At 41.0% G+C, this 24,849-nt stretch overlaps 1 protein-coding gene across 10 annotated transcripts in view; it reads right to left on the bottom strand.

Moving 5' to 3' along the window:
* LOC131072399 (uncharacterized) overlaps window positions 1-24,849 on the bottom strand; it is a 177,989-nt gene that overhangs the window by 48,275 nt on the left and 104,865 nt on the right. Inside the window, exon 7 of one of the 10 annotated variants that reach the window (XM_059209378.1) lies at window positions 8,820-8,880. The exons of the other annotated variants lie outside the window; for them this stretch is intronic. Coding sequence (XP_059065361.1) covers window positions 8,867-8,880 — 14 coding nt within the window. The 3' untranslated portion in view covers window positions 8,820-8,866. Of the gene's footprint in view, window positions 1-8,819; window positions 8,881-24,849 lie in introns of those variants that run through there. 10 annotated transcript variants of the gene reach the window in all.

The following is a 24,849-nucleotide window of genomic DNA, read 5'->3' on the forward strand; positions in this document are numbered from 1 at the left end:
AGAAAACCATGCAAATACTCCAAGATAGCATATAAAATCACCAAGCTTCAATGTCTTATATAATTATATTAATCTAGCAGCACTATAGCAACAATTCTCCAAAGTCTCTTATGAGTTACAAATGAAATGAGGCAGCTTATATAGAGCTCCAAACACAAATGAAGGGCCAAGATCGATCTAAAATCAATGGCCAAGATTGAGCCACCTAAGCCCTAATTAGGGTTTGTTACAAGCAAATACCTAATTTGCAACCTTATTAAATATCAGCCAATAAGAAAGTATAAACTTTCTAAGCACAAACTACGAGGATGGATCCACTAATGAGAAAATTTGATGCCACTTAGGATCATAACAGACTATCATCTATAAGTTTGTTCCCCTTATCCCTTTCTCTACCAACAAATTCAATGAATCTCAACATGATGATGTTGAGCTCTTCCATTGGTATACTTGGCATGATCTCCAATTTGTTCTCCATGGCTGCTAAGTCGGCCAAGGATAAAGCAAACACTTTCTCCCAATAAAGTCATAAGTCTTGAATGTTAATCACAAGTGCCATGAATGACTGAATGTCATCTAGATGCTCCTCTGAAATTGCTTTTGTATGCCTGAAGAAGACGCATCTTACTCTTTCCATCAGCTTATCAAAGGTCACATCTTCATTTTCTTTTATTCCTTCTCTGAGTATCACCTTAGTTGTGATGAGGAATCTATCATGTACAACCTTGATCATTTCTTCTACTCGTACACAATCTCTATTGATTTCTTCGAACATATCCTTCCTCATCTAGAGTATGCAATACCATCTATAAAAATCACATGCTTGACGAACTTCCATCACTCCACCATCCACTAAGGTTTGCTTAGGGATGTCCATTAGTACTTGTAGTCGTGGAATGGTTAGCTCCTTGACGCTATTGAATTCCTCATATAAGGTGAGTAGAATTTGGATCCTGTCTTGGATGGAAGTGACTCTCTCAAAAATGTGCACCAATTCACCAACAAATTCTTTTTCCTTAGCAAAAACATTATCCATCCATCTCTTCACAATGGATTGTTGTCCTCGTTCCTTCCAAATCTTGGACTAATTCTGATGGAAGGAATGCTAGAGGAATGAATGAAGCATTGGCCTATCTTACTAGCTTTGTGAGTTGTTGAAAATAGCCCTTTAGGACATCCAATTCCTTTTCCAACCGCTTCTTATCCTCCTATACAATCTTTAGTCTATCCTGGACTGCCTTCACAGAAATATTCAACTCTTCGATCTCTTGTCCGGATGTAGTAGGCCCTAAATCAATGGTTTCAACATCATATTCATCAAGAGTAATCTCATTCTCTTCTTTATCCACCCTTGGAGTTGCTATTTGCAATGTGTGAGTCCTTGTACTATCCCTTGTGATCTTAGAGAATTTAGTAGCTTTCTTTCTCTCATCTATTTGCCAATTCTCTCCAAGAAACTCTCTAAATCATTTGTTGTATCGTCTTCCACTGTTATTACCTCTTTAGTCATTCTATCTCGCAGCCATGCAAGGATAGTTGATTGCTCTTCTCTCTCTTCTAATTCCTTGAGTCCTTGACATTGTTGGAGAGGAGACTTCCTTCCTTCGTTCACATCCTCATCCATGATGTTAGCATCCTCATTCATTACAGTTGTATCATCTACAATTTGTCCTTGCACAACCCAATTAACCTTCAGTGGCAATCTTGTTTCTTTGACTATTCTTTCACTTCTGTTATTCTGTATGGTTGACTCTAAAGATTCATTCACACCTTGGCCTTCACTCTTCCTTAACGATTGACTTTATGTGACAAATGCCCAATTCATAGTAATTTCTTGAAGAGATGGAATGCTAGTGGAAGGATGATTTTGCCTTGATCCTTCCTTGTGACTTTCTTTCCTTTTAGATCCCTTAGGATGAGATGTTTGGACTGCCCCTTCCCCAAATCTCATGCTCTCTGTCTCATCATTGGATGATTGGGAATCCAAATTCCCCATCATATCATAGGTTAATTGTGCATTTTGTTCCTTGAGCTTCTTAACTTGTATATTTGCCCACCTTTGTGTGTATGTTAGGACAAGCTTCATCACTTCCTCCAATTCGGTGATTTCTATTTCATTCCAATTAACTTGCATCTCCTTTTCTTTCTCCCATTCAAAGGCACGTTGGAGGTGTCTTCCATCATCTTGCAATTGATCTGGAATGAGAAAGAGCCTGCAAGTTCTTATGACATCAATGGGTAGTCAAGAAAACATCTTTCTCCTAACTTCAAAGTCGTCCTTAGTATTCATCCAATAGTCTTCAAGATGTGGCTTATGTTTGTGCCTGCTTCCATTAATCTTCATTATCTTGCCATATAGATCAAAGTTTGCTCGTGGCGGATAGATAACAAGGGGATAGAACTTTAATTCTTCTTCTGATTTTTCAGCAACTTGTATTGATGGGCACATCTCCACTAATCGTCCAACAGTGATTGGAAAAGTGATTCCAGCATTGTGTCTATTCTTTTGGATTTTATCATATGAAACCAATTGCCTCAAGAGCTCCAACAACACCATTTTGTCAATCGAACTTACCTTGGAAGCTTGTAGGGTGAAGATGAACACCCTTGAACTCTTATGTATGTGAACTTCGGGTATTGGATGAACCATGCTCCATACTTCTTCACTAGCCCCTTTGCCAGCTGAGACAACCTTTGATGAATACCACCTTGCAAGGTCCTTACCATATGCATTGAAAAGGCATCATTGATTCTCCTAAAGTGTGTCGTGTTGTGGAAGTGTAGCTGTGGATAGCCTTCACACACTCTTATTTCTCCTTTGTTGCTTCCAACTAGACCTCAATATGTCAATCCCTTGTATCTATAGGCTCTTGCCAATGAGTAGACCACATATGAGCTCATGTAGAATTGCTTGGAATGCTCAAGCCTTCTCAATTGTTGATCAATATCATTACTTATGAGCCTTGCCCATTTGACCATCTCATCATCAGTTGTCACTGCATCCACGTAGTAGAACATCCAAGTCTCAAAGTATGATGATTGAGGACACCCCATGATTCGATTCAACAATGTGATCAAATCTCCATATTTTTCCTTGAAATCTGATCAATGGAGTCTCTTAGGCATCTTGGAGTGAAGAGGTCTTGGCTTGGATATCTAGAACTTGTTGATGATCTCCAAGCATTTCTTAGGGTCTTCATCAAATATCATTTGTGCTCCTTCTTTGTTCTTGTAGACAATCTTATTGTGATCAGGTATATCAAATGCTTCACGGATGGCTGTCTCTGATAGATATGTTAACACCTTGCCACTAGGAGCTACTATTTATCTTGACTCAACATCGTACTATCTTGCACACTCAACTATTAGCTCATTGCATTTAATAGCCGGAGCAAAGCCAGCTGCTTGCACTATTCCATTCTTGATCATCTTCTTTGACACACTAGAAGGGCTACTCCCATATAGAGGCCCTTGGAACTTCTCCATGTTGAACTTGCCAAGATTGATACCTCCTATATTCGCCCAGTTTGATATGCTCTTTGATTTCGGAAGCATGCCTTTCGAATCCTCCTTGACTTGAGTCTGTCTAGACACTCCTCCAGTCCTTGGGGCTGTCATCTATCTCCTGCAAGTGTTGCTTAAGTTACATTTTGAAAGAATATTGAGGAAAGGAACAAAAAATCAGTAGCAAAGAGAGAAATGCAATTCTGGAAATCTCAAAATCAACATAAAATCTAATGAATTACTATAATTCCAGCCTTAAATTTACACTCTAACCCTCTATTAGACTAAGATTTTACTGTGATAATGATCATGCTGATGCAATATCAGTAAATTAAGAACAGAATTTGACAATTAAGAGCTTAGAAATGAGTAACCTTGAAGGAATTCCAAGGTCTAAAACTCTTCGCGAATCTGATCTGAGCATGCACTTACAAAGGATAACGTAAAATCAGGTCCAATACTAATAAATGGCTTCAAAAATCGCAGAATCAGACCTTCTATGAGCCCTAATCGATAATCAAATGATGCTTCCAAGTTCGATGTCGTAAGGGGTCATAACCTAAAATCAGGTCTGATACTAATAAGGGGTCATAGAACTCATGATAAAACTAGCCCTCAAGACCCTAAAGTCGTGGATTCCTTGGGGTCAAGGAATTTGAGCACATGAGGACAAGTCACATTCTACCCTTCAAGTCTTGAAAACGTTGCAAAATAAGTAAATGATGGGTCATAGAAGGTCACCAAGACGCTAAAGCCATGGATTCCTTCAAGTCGAGGAATTTGAGCACTTGAGGACAAGTCACATTCTACTCCTCAAGTCTTGGATTTTCGAGAATGATAGGTAGATCCTTGCATTTGATCATGAAATCATGGATAAATTTGTCCATTAACTCTCATCTATCTTGATAGTGCAACTTCTACTTGACCTAGCTCTTCAAGATTTCCAAGTCATGGATTCCTTGGGGTCAAGGAAAATGAGAAGTGAGATCGTGGATTCCTTGAGGTCAAGGAAAATGAGCACTTTGCTTCCATCCACACTTGTAAAAATTTTGATATTCATTCTTCATCATCAAGTTTTGATCGAATTCTCTCTTTCTCATCCAGCCCTTTAGGCATTTCCACTTTCTTGAGAGTTGCTCATCACTCAAAAAAACTTATCTCATGACTTAGCCGTTTTCACTTGAAGGTTGCATTGTGAATCCTTGCTCAATCAAGCTCGACTCTAATCTAACACTTAAGCAATAAAAGCTAACTGAGCTCTAAACTAGCCTCTTGGGAGAATTGATTGCTGCTAGACTTCCTGAGACATCTAAGACTACTGGCAAAAAAGAGGGGGTCCCCATTTGCAATGGGGCAATGTGTGAAAAGGTCACAACACTGTGTGTAAGAGTTTGGCAGTGATTTTCAGTGTTACTTCAGTGATTTCATGACTTTTCCATCATCTACTACTTCTGTTCTTCACTTGGATACAATTGCATTTTGATTTCATATGATTCACAGTGATATTACTTCATGAAATGTATTGCAGCAGTATTTCAGTTTGAAAATCAGAAATAAAGCTTATATTACAACTTTTGTTAATCATTGTAATCACTTATTCTTAGTTGCAACAATATGTGTTTGTAATATCCGGATGGTTGTACCGCCAGTTGTTTTCACGCACACGTTTCTCATATTGTAATATTGGACAGTTTACATATAGCATTTCATAACTGGCCAAGCTTGGCATTATCGACCATTTTATTTAGAATCAAGGTTTGACTCATGCAAGTAACTTGAATGTTCATTTTGTTTACCATACACTCTGTTGAAGAAGTGTAAAAGTTGTCAACAATGGTCGATAATACCAAGCTTGGCCAGTTATGAAATTCTATATGTAAACCGTCCAATATTACAATATGAGAAATGTGTGCACAAAAGCAACTGGCGGTACAACCATCCGGATATTACAAACACATATTGTTGCAGCTAAGAATAAGTGATTACAAATTACAATGATTGACAAAATTGTAATATAAGCTTTATTTCTGATTTTCAAACTGAGATACTGCTGCAATACATTTCATGAAGTAATATCAATGTGAGTTCAATATGTTCACAAATCATGACTCGGTTTATTTTCAAACTGAAATACTGCTGCAATACATTTCATGAAGTAATATCACTGTGAATTCAATATGTTCACAGATCATGACTCAGTTTGAAAATCAGAAATAAAGCTTGTATTACAACTTTTATTAGTCATTGTAATCACTTATTCTTAGTTGCAATAATAGTGTTTGTAATATCTGGATAGTTGTTCACTTGTAATAGCCTTGATTGTAATATCCGGATGGTTGTAATAGCCTTGTTTGTAATATCCGGATGGTCGTGGACGCCTGGTGTGTACATACTCATTTGCATGGCATTCATTACAGTGGTAGATTGAGTAGAAGAGTGATCCTAAGCACCGTATGCTCTCAGCTTGCACATCTCAAGATCAAGGTAATCAAAAGGTGTACTGGAGACCGTGGTCCTCAGACAAAAACAATTGTTCTACCCATATGAAATTTTCATATTTTGTCAAGTTCAAAGCTAACATCTATTGGTTTCCCAAATAAAGTCATCATCAATTCTTGTCAAGTTTGTTTTGTCTTAAAGGTTACAAAAACATGAAATGATGCTCTTAAAGTTATCCATCACAGTAAACGAAAAAATGTCCCAAGATTGTATGCACTTGAAAAAATCATGTTCAATATCAAAATTTCATCAAGAGAACAACTTTGAGAAGGAATCATCCAAGTCAAAAAATTGCTAGGCATGGTGATCAAGTGCACATCTAGAGTAGAAAGGTGAATCAAAAAAGGAAAAAGTCCAAAGTTTAATATCCATTGTTTGGTCTAAATCTAGAGTCGTGGCACACATCTAACAAAGGACTAGAATCATTTCAAGGTATGGAACAAGAAAATCAAACAAATACCATTCAAAGGTGCACAGTTGTACAAAAGGACGCACTCTTGTTTTCAAAAATCAAAAGTTCGTAGGTTGAATAAAGGTGCACACGTGGTGGTTTGGGTATACCTATAACAAGCCAGTTTGAATTTTAAACAATATAGACTACCATATTGAGGCATGTGTCCAGTGTTGTGAAACACATTTGATTGAGGCATGTGTCCAATGTCATGAAACACATTTGAGTGTAGAGGAGTATCACTCACAAGTGTAGGCAAGAGGTCTAGGTATGCACCTAACAAAAGGATGAATCTAAAGAGAAATAATAAAAAATAAAAAGCTTATATGGAGGTAAACACCTAGGGGGGTAGTTACACACCCTACAATGGAAGTAATTTGTTTTCAAAATTAGAAGCTTGTATATAGGTGCACACCTAGTAGTGAGGTGCATGCCTCACAATAAGCAAATTTGTGTTTGAAAAACTAATTTTAGATTTTCCCTATTCCCAAATGTGTTTCAAAAGAAAAATACATTTGGCCAATGAAAAGAACCTTCGGTCTAATGGTTTGAAAAATAAACTTGATCATGGCTTCATGTTAACAAAGGTGCATACCTTACAAATGATAAAATAACATTTTCAAGTAGCTATTATCATAGACAAATGAGAGGTAGAAGGTGTGTCTTGTAAAGGGAAAACAATAGCATGGATTCTGTTATATAAATGCATGCCTAGGGAGCAAGGATGTGCCTCTTCAAAGACAAATTTAATGCCAATTTTGAATTCAAAACACAACTGTGCACATGGAGGGCAAGAGTACACCTCCATAAAGGAAAAATCAAATGTTCAAAAGAGCCTTTATCAAGTGTGCATCTAGGGTGTAGGTGCATACCTCACCAAAGGGATTTTTTAAAAATTTAGAAATTATGTTATAAAGTCCACACCTATACAAAGGAAACCAAAAGTGCAAGTTCAAACTCTATTTTATAGTGTATTGATGTGCATGTAAAGCAGAAGTTTGCACCTATCAAAGAGATTCAAAAAGTCAAAGTGGATTTTAGCTTTTGTTTTTAGATGATTTTAGAAGGTTAACCATGATCAAAACAAAAGCTATAGAATTATCAAAGATATTGAAAGCCCACCTATATAAAAGTCCATTTTATCTTTTCAAGGTTTTTTATAAATGTACTATGTTATCGAGTATTCTCGGATTCCCCTTGTACACATATGACATCAATTTGGGTCCAAGTCTAGTCCCGGTCTTTGTCTGGGTACACACAGGGTACTGCCTAGGCACCCAAGTTCCCTATGGATCCTTAAGATGCCTAGGTGATACCCTAGGCATACATAGGAGAACTCGGGGGTACTTGTAGCACTTGGGCCCCAAAACTTACTAAAATAACATTTTTAAAAGCATTTTAAACAACACTCCTAAAAGCATTCAGTCACCTTAAAGTGAAGGTACAATATATTTTTCAATTCATTTGACAAACACAAAAGATCAAAATTGCATTTTTTTCCTCCAAGCTACCATTGCTAGGTTTCAAAGGTTGGTTCTTCTTTTTTTTTTTTGAAAGTGATGGCTACAAGGGAATTAAACCTACACCAATAGGGAAGAAATAGTTGTAGAAAGAAGATTTAACCATCAAAGGTGAGAATCTTTCAATTTTTTCAAGTTTTAAATATTCTTTTTGAAGGTTTTAAAAGTTTTTTTGTTGGTTGAAAATTTTGTACACCTGGGGAAATATACAAAATTGTGGCTTCAACCACAGTGGGTGAGTAAAACTCTCCTAATTAAGGGAAGGCTCCCCCTATCTATATCTAATCTAAAACTAAAAAGGATGAAACAGCAGTCTTTTTTCTTTCTTCAAGAAAGCCAATATCCTTTTCTCTTCACAGAAAAGTGATAGCAAGTTAACTTAAAACAGTAAATATAGAAATGAGACCTTTTTGTAGGAATTTTGGAACATAAAGGGAAGCAAAGTTTCCATGAAGGCACAAAGACCTCTGTCACTTCCCCGGGACGGGAAAACAGAAAGAAAGTTCAAAGTCTTCAACTATCTATTCTCCTATCAACCTTTTTAGATGATTTTCTGCTAACTAAGCACAATATGTAGCAACTCAAAGTCTAACTACATGATGCACTTCACCTTACATGCACAAGTCTTAAAAATAGAAGCAGCACAAAGTCTACAAGCTATCTTCTCACTTTACCTTTCCACACTAGTTTCAGATATGATAAGCAGCTCAAAGTCTGCAAGACTAAATCAGAAAACCAAACATATAACTCTAAATACAATTAGTAACTCAAAGTCTGCAAGATTGAATTCAAATCCCTCTTTCACAATAGAACAAAACTCACAGTCAACTCCAGAAAATGTCGTCACATAACAACTTGAATTGGCACAAAGTCTCAACACAACTTGCCTCTTTTATTGAAAGCAATCTGATTTACATCAAAGCACAAAGTATTAGAGTGCACATACAAACTGGCAGAATTTTGTTGCATTGCCAAAAGATAAAAATTACAATAGTCCCCCTCAAGTATTTATAGGAGAGGAGTCATGAGAAAAAGGTGGGAGGATCCCAACTAACTTGAGAAATCCTCTCAACCACCAAGACTTATTCAATAACTAACTATGACTTATTCCAACTACAGTCCTAATTGAACACAACTTGTAGTTGCTTTACATTTAATTACAAAATGCAAAGTAATGAGTTAACTTGCAATTACAAAGTTATTTTTTACATGTAACTTGTCAAAACAAAATTACAAATGCATAATTAAAACTATTCCATGTGTCTAAAGACATGACTCTAACTGCATCATCCTTTGTCTGTGATGATCTTCATGTCGCTTCAAGATGCTAGAACTTGAAGTATTCCGGATTGGTAAAGACATCTTGAAATGGAAAGGGAACTTGCATCCTTATCTTCTTGCTTGGGGTAGTACTAGCTTTTCAAGAGGGAAAGGGTTGCCTTCCTCTTTTCATGTCATGACCATCTTTGTCTTGAAAGCATTCTATGCTCTCAACCATGAATTGTTGTTGTATCTCTTCTTTGTATCATCCTCCAATCTTGAAATCTGCTTGCAAAATAAGGCCCATGCCTTAATCTATTGATTTGGTAGGTCGTGGGTACAAACCGGACTGAAAAGGGAAGGGATAAATTGATGCAAAAATGGGCTCACAAGTGAATTTCGGGTTTTGGAAGTTGCATTACATGTGTGGGAAAAACAAGAGCATTAACTTGCAATTGTGGGGAACAAACATGCAACTTCATATGCGTAATGGGTAAACACAAGTTTGCACTTGTAATTGGACCTTTAAAACTCATTTTCAAGTGTTTTTTGAGTGCATTTTGGACCAATTTCGGGTTCTGGATGGCTGACTGCAAGTGAAGACTTTAAATGGAAAAAATGAATGAAGGTGTGAAATGAGTGGATGAAATGGTGGGAATAGTATGTACGGCTGATGGAAATGAATATGAGTGAAAATGCAAAGATTTTGGGAAGATCATCTTTATGAAAATGGGAAGAACTTTCAACATGTAATCCAGTTCTAAAAACCCGATTTTGAAAGGATGAATATTTTCCAATTCTAAAAACCCGATTTTGAAAGGATGAATATTTTCCAATTTAGAAACTTGGAGTTTCACCAAAAGATGGTTGAAATATTCCAACCAAAGGGGAAGATCAACTATTTTCATCTTACATACAATCGGGTTTTTAAATCCCAAATGCAAGTAAAGAGGGAAAATGGGGAAAGACAATGCAATTCACAAATTGCCTTGCAAACTTGGAACAAAGGGGAAAATCTCTCACAAAACCGATTTTAGACAAGAACTAACAAAACTAACATATATACAAAAAGACCAAGGAAATCAAAACAAACCAAAAACAAGAAATGAAAACAAAGAAGAAAGGAAAAGAACATACCTTGATCAATCAAAACATCCTCCAAGAAGCAAAAAACAATTCTTGAAAGAAGAGAGGAAAACTCTTAAATAGATACGAGGAGATTCAAACCCTAGCCACGTTTTTCAAAAATACCATGTGCAACGAAAACAGCTATCAAAGTGGCATAATAAATGGTCAAATCTCCATCCAAACCCCACACCTAGGTGAAGGAAGCAAAAACGACTTAGGAAAGAATGGATTCGTGGCAAATTTCAAAGGCAAATCGTGGCATTTCTCAAACACGTTTTTGTTGTTAAAACACCATAAAACCAGCAACAATGTCTTCCAAATGGCGTGAAGAGAGTTTCAAAATGCATGTGTAAAAGTATTCAAATTTATGTTCAAACATGGAATGTTAAGGATTTTATCTTTCTCTAATTTCTTAGACAATGTTCAATGCTATTAATGTGCACTCTTAATTATTTTCTGATCATGAATTTAAACTTCTTTGGTTGCAGGTGGCTGTAGATAATATTTATCGATTTCAATGTTATCTTCAGCATGCTTCACACCATATATAGGCATTGCCTTGAGATCAAGGCATGCCTTGACCGGACATGTCTCATGACATGTCCGATCAAGACATGTCTTGATCAAGGGTTGTGCCTCTTCGTGGAGCGAACCGATAACTATCGGTTAATGTCAAAACGGATTTAAAACAAATGCCAAACGATTTGTGATTAGAAGCGGTTTGTTTATCATTGCATCCGATAAGATATCGGTTAGATTCTAATGCAATTTAATTATTAACCGAACACCAATCGGTTTATACTTAATGCTATTTTGTAGTAATCGGTGGTAAATGTAACCCGATTATGAATCAATATAAGAGCAAAAATATGTTAAGGTGATAACTATTGTAGTTATCATATGACAACTAGAATAGTTATGCAGAACCGATTATAATCACAGCATATAAATAAAATCACTGCATAGCAAATATGATCATATCTTGATGCTTATAAGGATGATTATGATGTCTACCATTAGTATGGAGATTTATCGATAGGATAGATGATTGAATGAGAGACTTCATTTATCTCTCATTCAATCATTTATCTTACCGAAGCTACATTGTTTCAACACTCCCTCTTAGCTAGGGAAGATAAATAATCATCTACTTATATAACATCACATTTCTCATAATAGAATGTATTACATGACATCGTAATACAAACGATCAAGTCACATATGCTCGTGACATGATGTATCACATAACATGTGATACAGAAATATATCACATTATCTCATGACATAGAGATATCACATAGCACGTGATATCAACATCGCATAACACGCGATACCTTGGATATAAAATAATTGAATTCTCTTATATCCAGGTTATGGTATGTGCACTGACATTATGTCACATGATGTCTACCATAACATATCATGGCACATCCATCAGTCAAGATGATATCAAGTCAGCATGATATCAACATTACAAGATCGTCACCTTGTAATGTTCAGTACAAGTGTTCATTATCTAAAAAGTCATCACTTCTTAAAAATGGACACAGGGGGAGGAGCCCATAAAGTCATAACACGACAAAAAAGGTTTACACATTAAACATCTTATATATTAGTACAGATTATAAACCAAGTTACAATTAAATCATACCAAGTCCTTTTCTGAAGTGTTCAACTTTTACTCTGGATAGAGGCTTGGTCAGTATGTCTGTTGTCTGGTCTCCTGTACTTGTATACTGCAACTGAATCACATTCCTATCCACCATGTCTCTCACATAGAGGTAAGGAATCTCTATGTGTTTGGATCTGTCATGAAATACAGGGTTCACGGAGAGTTTTATACAGCTCTGATTATCACAATGAATTATAGTAGGCTTCAGTGGCTCACCGAATAATCCCACAAGTAGTTTTCTAAGCCATACAGCTTCTCGTGCAGCCATGGAAGCTGCGATATATTCAGCCTCTGTAGAACTCTGAGCTACTGAAGACTGTTTTTTGCTAATCCAAGATATCATGGCTGAACCCAACTGAAGCAGCATCCTGAGGTGCTTTTCCTGTCAGTCACACTTCCACCCCAATCTGAATCAATGAACCCATGAAGATCCAAATCAACTTTCTCATACTAGAGTCCATAGTTAAGAGTACTTTGAAAATATCTCATATATGTTTCACAGCCATAAGATGTATCTTGTTAGGTTCACACATGAACTAGGCATTTACTGGATAACAAATATCAGGTCTAGTATTGACCAAGTACATTAACGATCCAATCATCTGTCTGTAGAGAGTGGGATCTATCAATGGGGAATATGTTGTTGCCTCCTTCAATTTGTGAAGATTAGTTTCCATAGGAGAAGACATGGGTCTGCAGTTCATCATACCAAATCTCTTCAATATGTCTAAGGTGTATTTTCCTTGATTGAGCACAATATTGTCAGAATTTTGCCAAACTTCCAATCCAAGAAAGTAATGTAGAAGGCCTAAATCCTTCATATCAAATTCCTTTTCAAGGTCTTTCTTACATTGTCCAATAAGGTGATCTTCCCCTATAATCAAAAGATCATCAACATATAAGATCAATATCAGCATATCACCTTTGATCCTTTAGAAGTATAGATTTGGATCTGCATCATTTTTTAGAATCCCAATCCCTGAAGATAGTTGTCAATTCGTTCATACCAGGCCCTGGGAGCCTGTTTTAAATATATAGGGCTTTCTTTAATCTGCACACATGTGTTTCTGTATTGTGGATTTCAAACCCTTCTGGTTGTTCTAAGTAGACTTCCTCCTCAATTTTACCATTCAAGAAGGCAGTTTTCACATCCATCTGATGGACTTTCCAACCTTTGACTGCTGCAATGGCCAGTACTGCTCTAACGGAGGTGTACCTAGCAACTGGAGCAAATGTCTCATCATAGTCTATCCCTTCTTTCTGTGAGAATCCCCGAGCAACAAATTTGGCTTTGTGTTTCTCTATGCTACCATCTGCGGCATGTTTGATTTTGAACAGCCACTTGGATGAAACAACGGATTTCCCTTTTGGCCTAGGAACAATTTCCCACACATCATTGTTAAGTATGGAAGTATATTCTTCAGACATTGCATTTTTCCAAACTTGATGTTTAAGAGCTTCTGGTACACTAGAGGGTTCCGATTTGGAGAGATCATTCATAAGGGCTACATAGCTAAAAAATCTTCGGGGCCTCTTACTTTCTCTAAAAGTCCCTGAAGGAGCTGCAAAGTCCCTTGCATCCTCCATTGTTTTGTGAGCCCATAGAGGTCTTTTCTTAGGGATTTCTTGGGGAGGAATTTGTACTTCATTTTCTTCTAAACACTCCCTCTGAATCTCAGGAGTGGGATCTTCTTCTAGGTCTGAAGATGGAGTGATAGGGAGGACCCTAGATTGCTTGAGTCAACTTGACTCACTCCAAGGTTAGTTCCGCTTATCATCCGCAGATAGATGGTCAAACTGAGGTCATTAAGCGAGCACTGGTAATCTTCTGAGGTGTTTGACAAAAGAGTATGGACAGATGTGGGATCAAGTGCTACCACAGGCAGAATTTGCCTATAATGACAATGCCAACCGAACTACAGGTAAGAGTCCTTTTGAGATTGTTTATGGACTCCACCCACGCCGTGTTTGTGAACTTAGAGGTTTAGGGATCCTGGAAGGAAGAAGTGGACATGCAGAGGATTTCACTCAGTCTATGACAGAGGTGCATGAACAAGTGCAGAAAACATTGATCGACGCTATGCAGAGGATTAAGGCTAAAGCAGATGAGAGGAGAAAAGACATTCAATTTGCAGTTGGAGACATGGTTATGGTACATCTGAACAAGGGAGGAGAAAAGACATTCAATTTGCAGTTGGAGACATGGTTATGGTACATCTGAACAAGGCAAGATTGCAGAAGGGAGTTCCTAGTAAGCTTCAGATGCGAAGAATAAGTCCTTGCAAAATTTTGGCTAAATATGGCTCAAATGCCTATAAGGTAGACTTACCAGAAAATTTGGCATTGTCCCCTGTGTTTAATGTCAAAGACTTGATTCAGTTTAAAGGTCCCGTAGTAGTGACAGATGGACCGAATCCAGAAGGGGAGACTACTCTCAGTGATATTCCAGTACCACCCATTTCTAAACCACAGGCGGAACAAATTTTGGATTCCAGGGTGAAGACAAAAACGAGGCATGGTGTGTATATGGAATACTCAATCAAGTGGCGCAATTTACCTGAAGCTGAAGCCACTTGGGTTGCAAGATCTGATTTCAAACGATTGGGCATTGACGTCGTCTTGCTGCCCCCAGGGGGGACTTGATTTTTTTTTGTGTGGGGAGTATGGTGCAGGAGCACCTAAGGGTGAGCAAATACCCTTTTCAATTTTGGGCATAAGGACTAGTTCAAGTCCATCAGGTTGTTTATAGGGAGCTTGGAGTGCATTTTTGTTTTCTTTTTAGAGTTCATGTGTCGGCTATACTTACCCCGATAACCCGATGAGGTGCCATCGGTTATCGGCAAGACTAGTTTTCGTGTCGCCCGATAACTCGATGGGAAAGCATACTGTGTGGAGCGCATCATCGGCTATCGGCATAACAGGTTGGGAGCTACACCGATAACCCAATGAGGAAGTGGAGCGCACCATCGGCCATCAGCAAGAATGTTTTGTTGCTACTCCGATGACCTGATGGAAACCGACGAGGAAGTGCGGAATTGGTAAAATGTCATCGGACATCGGAGTAAGTGTTTTGATGCTACTCCGATGACCCAATAGAAAAGCAAGTGAGTTGTAAACTACCCTCGGACGTCAGAATACGTGTTTCGGTGCTAACGCGATGACCCGATGAAAATCCAAAAATCAATTACAGTCAAAAACCAAATGGTGTCGAGTTGAATCTCGTCTGTTAGGGATGATTCATGACATGTCGTAGAGGCTATAAAAGACCCAATGGGCATTCTGTAACGAGGTTGGATAGGTGGAACAAAGAACATCTTTTGAATAACAATTTGAAGACTATTTTCTGGTTTCTTTCTCAGAGTTCAATTTTCGTTTGAGAAACTGTAAATAATGGCTTAAATCTTTAAATGCTAGTGTGATAGAGTAGATGTTACTTTTCTGTGTTTTTTGAGTTCCAATTTTGAAGTCGTGCCAAGCTCGGCTCTGTAAATAAGTTGTCGTTTTGTTTCTTGTTTTCTGTTGGTGACAAGCAGTTATAACATGGCTTTGTCTTGATTCTCCATCGTGGGATCCACACGACCATTGGAGGTTGTCAAGAAGAGCCAACCATGTATAGTAGAGTTCTACTTGTAGCAGACCAGGGAATGGCATTGGCCGTTTCAACATACTGGCTCTAGGCAAGCTTGATGATAGCCTAGCTAGGTATCAGTGACCAAGAGGAATCACTTGCAGGGTAGACTGGAGTCTAGGCTATTAGCCTCAGACCAGAGGAAGATGGGATCAAAGGGAGAGAAGATCCAAGCATGAGGAGGAAAACAACTTAGCAGAAGTTGTGGGTATAATCCATGGTAGAGCAAACCCTGCAAGGTGGCTAGTGAGATCCGGTGGATTAGTGAGTTGGTGGATTTACGAAAGTGAATTCACACAGAGCAGAGTATCAAAGCTCGGTAGTGAGGACCTAGAGTGGAATAGGGGAATAGAGAGGAGCATTCCCGGGTTAGGCTAGGAAAAAGGCCTTGGAGTGAGTCAAGCTGACTCAAGCAATCTAGGGTCCTCCCTATCTTCAAATATAACATCTCTACTAAGTTCAATATTGCTATGTCCAAGTACAAAAATTTTGTAAGCTTTAGAGGTTTCACTATATCCAACAAAGATTCCTTTTCTTCCAGAGGGTTCTAGTTTTGTCCTTTTCTCTTTAGGTATGTGAAAGTAAACAGGGCAGCCAAATATTCTAAAGTGGGTGATATCTGGCTTTATCCTGGTGAAGATTTCTTCAGGGGTTTTGTCTTCAATGTAGGAATGAGGACATCTATTTTGTATGTAAACAGCAGTGTTGAAGGCTTCTGCCCAAAGGTGAGTTTCTAAGTACTGATCAAGGAGCATGGCTTTGGCTGCTTCTACAATCGTTCTATTTTTCCTTTCAGAAACCCCATTTTGTTGGGGGTTGTAAGGAACAGTGAACTCCCTCTTAATCCCAGCTTCTTTACAAAATTCCCTAAAGATGTCTGAGGTATATTCCCTCCCATTATCAGTTCTTAGGACTTTTATTCTCTTTCCAGAAGAGTTTTCAGAGAGGGATTTGAATTCCTTAAATCTCTTGAGAATCTCTTCAGATTCTTTACGTTTAAGGAAGTAGATCCAGGTCTTCCTGGAGAAGTCATCAATGAATATTGCATAATAAAGGAACCCTCCTAATGATGGAACAGACATTGGCCCACATAGGTCAGAATGAACTAGTTCCAAAACATTGCTAGTTTTCCTAGAACTATTCTGAAAGGAACTCTTGGTATTTTTGCCTAGGGCACACCCCTTACATGTACTGGAATGGTATTGTTTTAACTTAGGCAAACCAATTACTAATTTTTCCATTGAACATAAAGCATGAAAGTTTAAGTGACCTAATCTTCTATGCCAAATTTCATTAGAATCTACAATCTCATGAAGTAGGGCTAGGTTAGATTCAGTACATACCTCGTACAAATAGCCTTTTCTATGTCCTAGGGTTATAGCCTTCTTGATGGAAGAGTTTTGTGGCCATACTAGAACTTAACCATTCATGCAGGTTATTTTGTACCCATTGTCTTCAAGTGCAGATATGGAGATTAAGTTCCTCTTGATGCCAGGAACGAATAGGACTCCAGTGAGTTGGAGGGACATGCCTGTCTTCAGCTTAATGGTGCAGGTACCGACGCCTTTCACTGGATGTGCAAAGTCATCACCAATGGTTACTTCTTCATCAGTTTCTTCTAACATGGAATCCAATAATTCTCTATACCCAGTGATGTGTCTTCAAGACCCACTGTCAATGATCCAGGTGTTAGATTTATTGGATACTTCACTAGAGAGGGCAGAGTAGAATACATGCTTCTTGGAGTCATGTTCTTCCTTTTTCACTTTTGCAAATGTAGCTTGTTGTTTGATTCTCTCTGGACATCTTGCTGCATAGTGTCCATATTGATCACACCTAAAGCACTAAATGTGAGAGTTGTCTTTCTTAGATGAACTTTTCTCATGTCGATTCTTTCTCTTCTTGAAATGTTTCTTCTTATTTTTCTTGTTGGAGTTGGTATTTAGGACATGGAGATCTTCATCTATGTTCTTTTGCTTGATACCCTTTTTATTTAACCTTGACTCCTCTTGAAGACAATCTGCTCTTAGCCTATCAAATTTCGGATATTTAGCCCTTGCACTAATGCCTTAATGGAAAATTTCCCATGTACTAGGCAACCCATCTAGAGCAATGAGCGTTAACTCTTTGCTCCGGATCTCATATCCAAGCATTGCCAGTTCATCCCTTAGGGTTGATATCCGCATAAAGTATGCATTGATTGACTCTCCTTTGTTTCCCCCTTGGGGTGTCAGGTTAAGACATTGCATAAATGATAGAAGTACACAAAATATATGGAACTCACAAGTGTTCTATTGATTCATAATAAGCCAGTACATACAATGATAGAATTATGTTCGACTACAATAGCATGTCCAAAGACTGGAAATAGATACAATATAAAGGAGTCTGGTCAGTTACCTGGTGCCAACTGCCAACAAACAACGGGTTAACTGCCGACGCTAACACAATTTACCTTAATGCTTAATTACCAGACAACATCATCCCCCCCAAAAAGAAACGTCATCTCCGGACGACAGACAACCAAAATGGGAATGATGTACAAGCAAAATTGAAACCCCAAAACAACAAATTACTGGGATTGGGGTAGAGATGGCGTCCCTAATGGTCTCGTGGATGAGGAAGAGGCCAACTGCTCCCGGAGCTGCAACACTTGCTCTGTGCGGTGGCGAAGATCCCTCTCAGCCACCAAATGGCGCTCCCGAGACTGTTGCACTCTGAATACGGCCTCCATCAGCTCGGTATGCTTCTTATCCAGCTCTGCCCTCGTACTACTCAGACTGGCCTCCAACAAAGCCCTATCTGCCACCCGTGCGGCTGAGGTTGCTGCTAACTCAGCGCGAACATGAGCCAACTCCTCCTCCATACTCCCTGTCCGGGCTCTCTACTAAGCCAACTCCAACTCCACTGTCTCCCTAGTGATATCTGCCTCCTGCTGAGTACGACGATGCACCAAATGACTATCCTATATGGCCTGCTCAATCCTCCTGAGTAGGCTCTGCACCTGACTCTCTTCAGTTTGTCCAGGGTGCTACCACTCCTCCAACATCACAGGAAGATCCACGCGAGGCCATCCTCTGTCAACAAAGCACCGTTGAAACGCCTCAGCAACTCCTCCGGTAGAAAATGCCAGGAGACCCTCCAACGCTGGCTGCCCTAGGGTCCCTTCCTCCGTCAAGGCCAAAAGTCTGCGTGCCTCACTCTCTAGTGCTGCCAAAAACAGAGTCAAGGCAGTGGGTTGGTTCTCTGTAGAATCAAGCATCGGAATGTCTACCTGTGGCACCGTATCCTCCGCACCACCCATGTGCTAGAGTAGGTCAATAGGTTCCCCCTGTGCACGCATCTCCTGAGGAGAGTCACTGCCTTCTAAATCAACCACCTCTTGACGGTGAGGTGTGGCAGGCGAGGGTCCTACTGGGGCTTTCGGTTGCACTGAGTATTGCTCCAACCACGAGTCTGTATCATCTCCCTCAACGTCACCCCTGTCTAACCTGATCTCTCCACCTCCATCCACTGGCTCTATCCGAATAAGGGTTGTGTCCCTCCGCTGAACTACACTGCTGCTAGGGACTTGTGAAATCTACCCGAGGGAGGGACGATGATGTAGTTGACCAAACCCCAGCACAGGGATTGCTGATATGGCTCCCACTGTCACTCCTGCTGCCGGTAATGGTGTCACGATCCCATCTATAGTCAACACAGCGGGTGCATATACTAGCCTCCCTGTCTGAACACCTGTAGGTCGGACCACTCTTCCTCCTGGCAGTCCCCGCGTCCCCTTTGGTATCTGGCCAAGGGCAACCGTACCACCTGCGCCTTCTTCCATACTCAACTCTGGATACGGTACCTCCGTGTGTGAGAGGCGAAATCAGGTATCCCCACCCGAACAGCGAGAAGATGTCTCCTCCGACTCTGCCCCTGAACTACTCTCGGTGGCCAAATCCGACTCGCTAGCAGAGACTACCTGTATCTGGGGCTTCTACTTCCTACTAGATGGTGCATCCCTTGTGTGTGTATCCAAATGAGTCCACCTTCATCGCCTGCTTGTCCACCTTCTTCCCTTCGTCAGGAATGCCAAAAACCCTCGCAAAGTCATCCAGAGCAAAAGACACGGTAACGTCTGTGTGCTGGTACTTGAACGAGGAAGTGCGCAACTCATCATTGTACGATTTTATCATCATGCCCAGGCAAGGCTCAAAATCCCGAATGGCGAATATCAGCATCTAAATGGCCCAATGCACCCGAGCCCTTCCTAACTATGTTTTCACCAAAATGTCATCTGGGGACTGCGCCTCCAACCACCATTGCCTGCACACATTGTTGTTCAACCCCTCGAAAGTGATTATGTCCGCTGTGACTTTAGGCTGCCTTTCTTTCTTGCCTGTATCCGGTACAACAACCTTCCCTTTATCCATAGGACAGTCTGTAGACGGTTTCTTGGTTGTCTTCTCTGAATCCTGTAGTCTCCTCCTCCAATCCAGTTTTTTCAACTGCCTGGCGCTAGACGCCATCAAATGATTTTTTGTTTATTTATTTTTTTTCCAAACTTATATCTTTCCTCTTCTGGGCACCTTCACAAGTTCTTTCTTCCGATTGCGATCTCTTATTCCCCTTGTCTCAATGGTACTTTTAGTTTGCTTCCGTGGTTCGTACGGCCAGTATTTTACTTCTCGGAAAATTTGTTTTCCTCTAGCACCCCTAAATCCGTACGGACTTTTTCTTGACTCTAGTAGCCCCTTGGTTCGTACGGAATTTGTCATGCCAAATCCGGTTACTGGCGAAGGTCATACGGACTTTGCGTCTGAATTCCGTACGGAATTCTAGTTCTCCACTTTCCGTACAGACATCTTTGGCACTATTGCCAAAAAAAATCCGTATGGTTTTCTTCCTCTCCTTGCCACTTTAATTTCGTGCGGACTTTTCCCTTCACTGTTTTTTATTTCCGTACGGAAGGTTTGTCTCCCCGCCGTACCAGATTCCGTACGGAATTCGCTTTTCCTTTGTTGGCACTCCTTCCCATACTCTAATTTCCGTACGGATTTTTCTTTTGAGATCCGTGGAGTGTTATTTATTGACCGTACGGTATTTCCTTTACTTGTGGAATCCGTACATATCTCTGTCTTTCAGTTTCGTACGAACTTGCTATGAACGAGTCCCCCTTTAATTCTTCGACACTTAACATTCTTTTTGCTCGCCACTTGCAAATTTCCCTTCATTTTCACAAAAATAATAAAGACAAGTTCCTGCAAAAAATAACGAAAACGGTGTGCGCCATGAAGTTCCGTGTGGCTGCCCCAGGACCCGCGAGGGGCACTGCCCCTCGACCCCGCAAGGGGCGCTGCCCCTTGACCCTGCTGGGGTGTTGGCATCGAACCTCCGTTTGATTTGGTAGGTACACTGCAAGTTGGGCGGTTTTTTTTGTTTTATTTTATTTTATTTTTTTTGGTTTTTGTGTTTCTTACTTGTGTCGTTGGCTGGGTCCTTCTCGCTCATGGTACACCTTCAATTTAGAGCCATTCACTGTGTCCTGCACCTCCTGCCCGTCTAGTGTCCACAGCTTGATCGCCCTGTTCGCGCCGACCTCGCGAACATTGAAAGGGCCCAGCCACTTTACCTTGAATTTTACGGGCTTGATCTCATTGCGCCCAATAAACTTTAATACAAGTTGCCCTAGGTTAAACCGCATTCTTCGCAAATGCTTGTCGTGCCAACTCTTCCGCCTTTGTTGTGTCGTCTCTGTCGCCTACTGAGCCATCATTCGTCGCTCATCCAATTTGTTCAAAGCGTACAGTCTCTCTCTCAGGCTTTCCATGTCGCCAAGTCGATTATCGATGGCGATTCGGAGACTCGAATTATTTAATTCAACTGGCACCACAGCTTCTTGTCCATACATTAGCTGGAAGGGAGTCTGTCCTGTAGTTACCGTATAAGTCGTTCGGTATGCCCAAAGTACTGACGGTAAGCGCTCCTCCCAATCATCCTTCTCCACTCCGCAAGACTTATAAATCACCGACACGATTATTTTATTGGTCACCTCGGCTTGCCCGTTCGCCCACGGATAGTAGGGGCTTGATAAGGAGTGGAAGATTTTGAACTCCGTTGTTAGCAACCGGATTGTATGATTTACAAAATGTCCTCCTTTGTCACTCGTCAGTTGGATTGGAATCCCATACCGCGTAATGATTTGTTCATAGATAAATTTTCCTATATTGACCGCCGAGTTGTTCGGCAAAGCCCGTGCCTCGACCCACTTGGTCATGTATTCTGTCGCCACTACAATGTATCTGCATTGTCGAGCTCTACTTGGTTTTCATGGTCCGATGAAATCCAATCCCCATCTCTCAAACAATTCCTGGGCATTCGATGGGTTGAGGGGCATAAAATCCCTCTTCAATGGCCGCCCGACCCGTTGGCATGTATCACAGCTCGTCACCCACTCTCTGGCGTCATTATGTAGTGTCGGCCACCACAGTCCTGCCAACAGAACTTTCCTGGCCATGGTGTCCGGCCCCATGTGTCCACCTGTGGGCCCTTCATGTGCTTCCCTTAGGACACCCTAAATTTCCTCTTCCAAGATGCATCGCCGTAGGACCTGATCAGGTCCCATTTTGTACAAGAGGCCCTTAATGAGTTGGAATGTTCTGCTCCTCAGTACCAGTTTCCTTCTTTCTCCTGATGGCATCTCCCTCGGAAACCGTGATGTCGACAAGTATTCCCCCATGCTTGTGTACCAGGCGGGGAGAACGGCGATGCGAAATAAGTGAGCGTCTAGAAAATCTTCATTCACTCCTTCGGCTGGTTCTCCTGACTGGATTCTCGATAGCTGGTCAGCTATCACATGGCTCTTCCCGGGTCTTACAATAATGTTGAATGTAAACTCCTGAAGCAGTAGCAACCATCAGCTGATTCGTCCTTGGATAATTGGCTTGTTTACCAGGTACATCAACGCTTGGTGGTCTACATAAAATGTGAACGGGGTGGCCAATAAGTAATGCGAAATTTTTAGACGGAGTACACCATCCAAAGGGCTTCCCTCTCTGTGGTGCTATAATTTTTCTCTGCCTTCGACAGGAGTCTGCTTGCAAAGTAGACCGGGTGATCTAGCCCGTGATCACCAACCTGCGCCAGTGTGGCCCCTATGGTGAAATTGGATGCGTCAACATGTACATGGAACTCTTTGTCCCAGTCAAGATTGGCGCACCCACCAACCGTGACTTCAATTCTTGGAAGGCCTCTTCCTGAGCCGTCCCCCATGTGTACCGTTCACCTCTCCTTGTTAGCTTGTCCAGAGGGCAGGATACTTGAGCAAAATTTTTGTTAAACCGCCTGTAATACCCTATGTGTCCTAGGAAGGATTTGACTCCCGTGACATCTGTCGGTGCCTCCATTTCCACTATCACCCGAATCTTGTCTGGGTCAGTCTTGAGTCCAACCTTACACACTATGTGTCCTAACAGCTTCCCTTGAGGCACCATGAATCTGCATTTTTTGGGATTGAGTGCTAGGCGGGCTTGCCTGCATCTCTCCATGCATTCGCCAAGTGTGGCCAGATGTGCATCCTGGTTACTGTAGATGGACAAGTCGTCAAGGAACGCCCTGAAGTTCCCTACTGACATCTTGTCAAATATGTGAAGGATTATCCGTTGGAATGTCGCTCGCGCGTTGCATAACCCGAACGGCATTCGGTTATACGCGTACACGCCATCTTCCACTATGAAGGTCATTTTTAATTTGTCCTCTTCGGAAATGGATATCTGGTTATACCCAGAAAATCCATCCATAAATGAATAAATTTCATGACCGGCCACTTCCTCCAAGATGCTATCCGTAAATGGTATTGGAAACGGGTCCTTTATGGTGACCGCGTTAAGGCATCTGAAATCCATGCAGATTCAGATCTGGTTTGCCTACTTTTTAAGGGATATCACTATGGGCGATACCCACTCGCTGGTTTGCACTTTGAAAATAATCCCGGCTTCGAGCATACGCTCGATTTCATCAATCACTCTTGCAGCATAGTTTTTATTCATTCTATACGGCCTCTTCCATATAGGTACGGCCCCAGGTACGAGTGAAATTTGATATACACACAGTTTTGGCGGCACCCCTTTGAGGTCCTTGTACGTCCAGGCGAATACATCCTTGTATTCCATGAATATTTTAAACGCGGCGGCTTTCAGGACTGGATTCCAGTCGTCACCAACCAGGATGTTCCTTGGCTCTGCTTCCGTGCCGAGGTTTGTAGGTTTTACGGACTCTTCGTATCGGATTGGTTTCGTCATGTCAAACCTATGTGCTGGTGTCTCGTTAACAAGAGCATCCCCTTCCGTGTATTCCCCGTATGCTGGCGGAAATTCATTTTCGTCTGGCTCCTCGTCAACCTCCAACATGTTGCACCCATACAGCAGCTCGTAGTCTTCCATTTGCCAGTGGAAGAGCCCATTAAGGGAATCGGTCTCATCTTCCGAACATCCTTGGATTCCCAGGACGCCTTCCTCATCCGGTTCCCTTTCGTACTTTCCTTCATCAAGTCCGTCCTCACCGTCCGATTCCGATTCTGATGCAAGTTCTTCACTTACGAGTTGTGTTTTCAGGTCGATAATAAATTTTCACCCGGCTTTCTCCATGGACATCGTGTTACGCTTCCAGTTGTGATTCGCTCTGGCCGCCACCAACCATCCTCTACCAAGAATGGCGTCGTATCCTTTCTTGGCGAGCGGAATCACCACGAAGTCTAGGACAAATGGTTGTGTCCCGATGGTCACTTGTTGCGCCATGAGCGTTCCAAGAGGTTTGATACCATGTTGATCCGCTCCCAATAAGTTGAAGGTTGACGGCCATAGTGTCGGCTTGCCAAGCTTCTTCCAGGTTTCTTCTGGAAGCACATTCACTCCCTACCTGCCGTCGACAATGGTGTCAGTCAAAATGGTGCCAAGTATTCCCATTTCTACCACCGCCAGGTGCCGACCACTATATAGTGTCAGGACCAATGGGTCTGTTGGTTTTTCGTCGGGAACATCCATATTCCGGGTCACCCGACTCTGTGGAGTTACTTGCAACGTACGTAGGAGTGTCGTACGTAATTGCGGCATCGTTGCTAGGAGGCCCTTCATCTTCACAGGTACTTCAATCTGCAGCATTTGCTTCAAGATATTTTCCTCAGCCTCAGAGCGGGAAGTACTTGCCG

The sequence above is a fragment of the Cryptomeria japonica genome, chromosome 7 (genome assembly GCF_030272615.1).
Source record: "Cryptomeria japonica chromosome 7, Sugi_1.0, whole genome shotgun sequence".
NCBI lineage: Eukaryota > Viridiplantae > Streptophyta > Pinopsida > Cupressales > Cupressaceae > Cryptomeria > Cryptomeria japonica.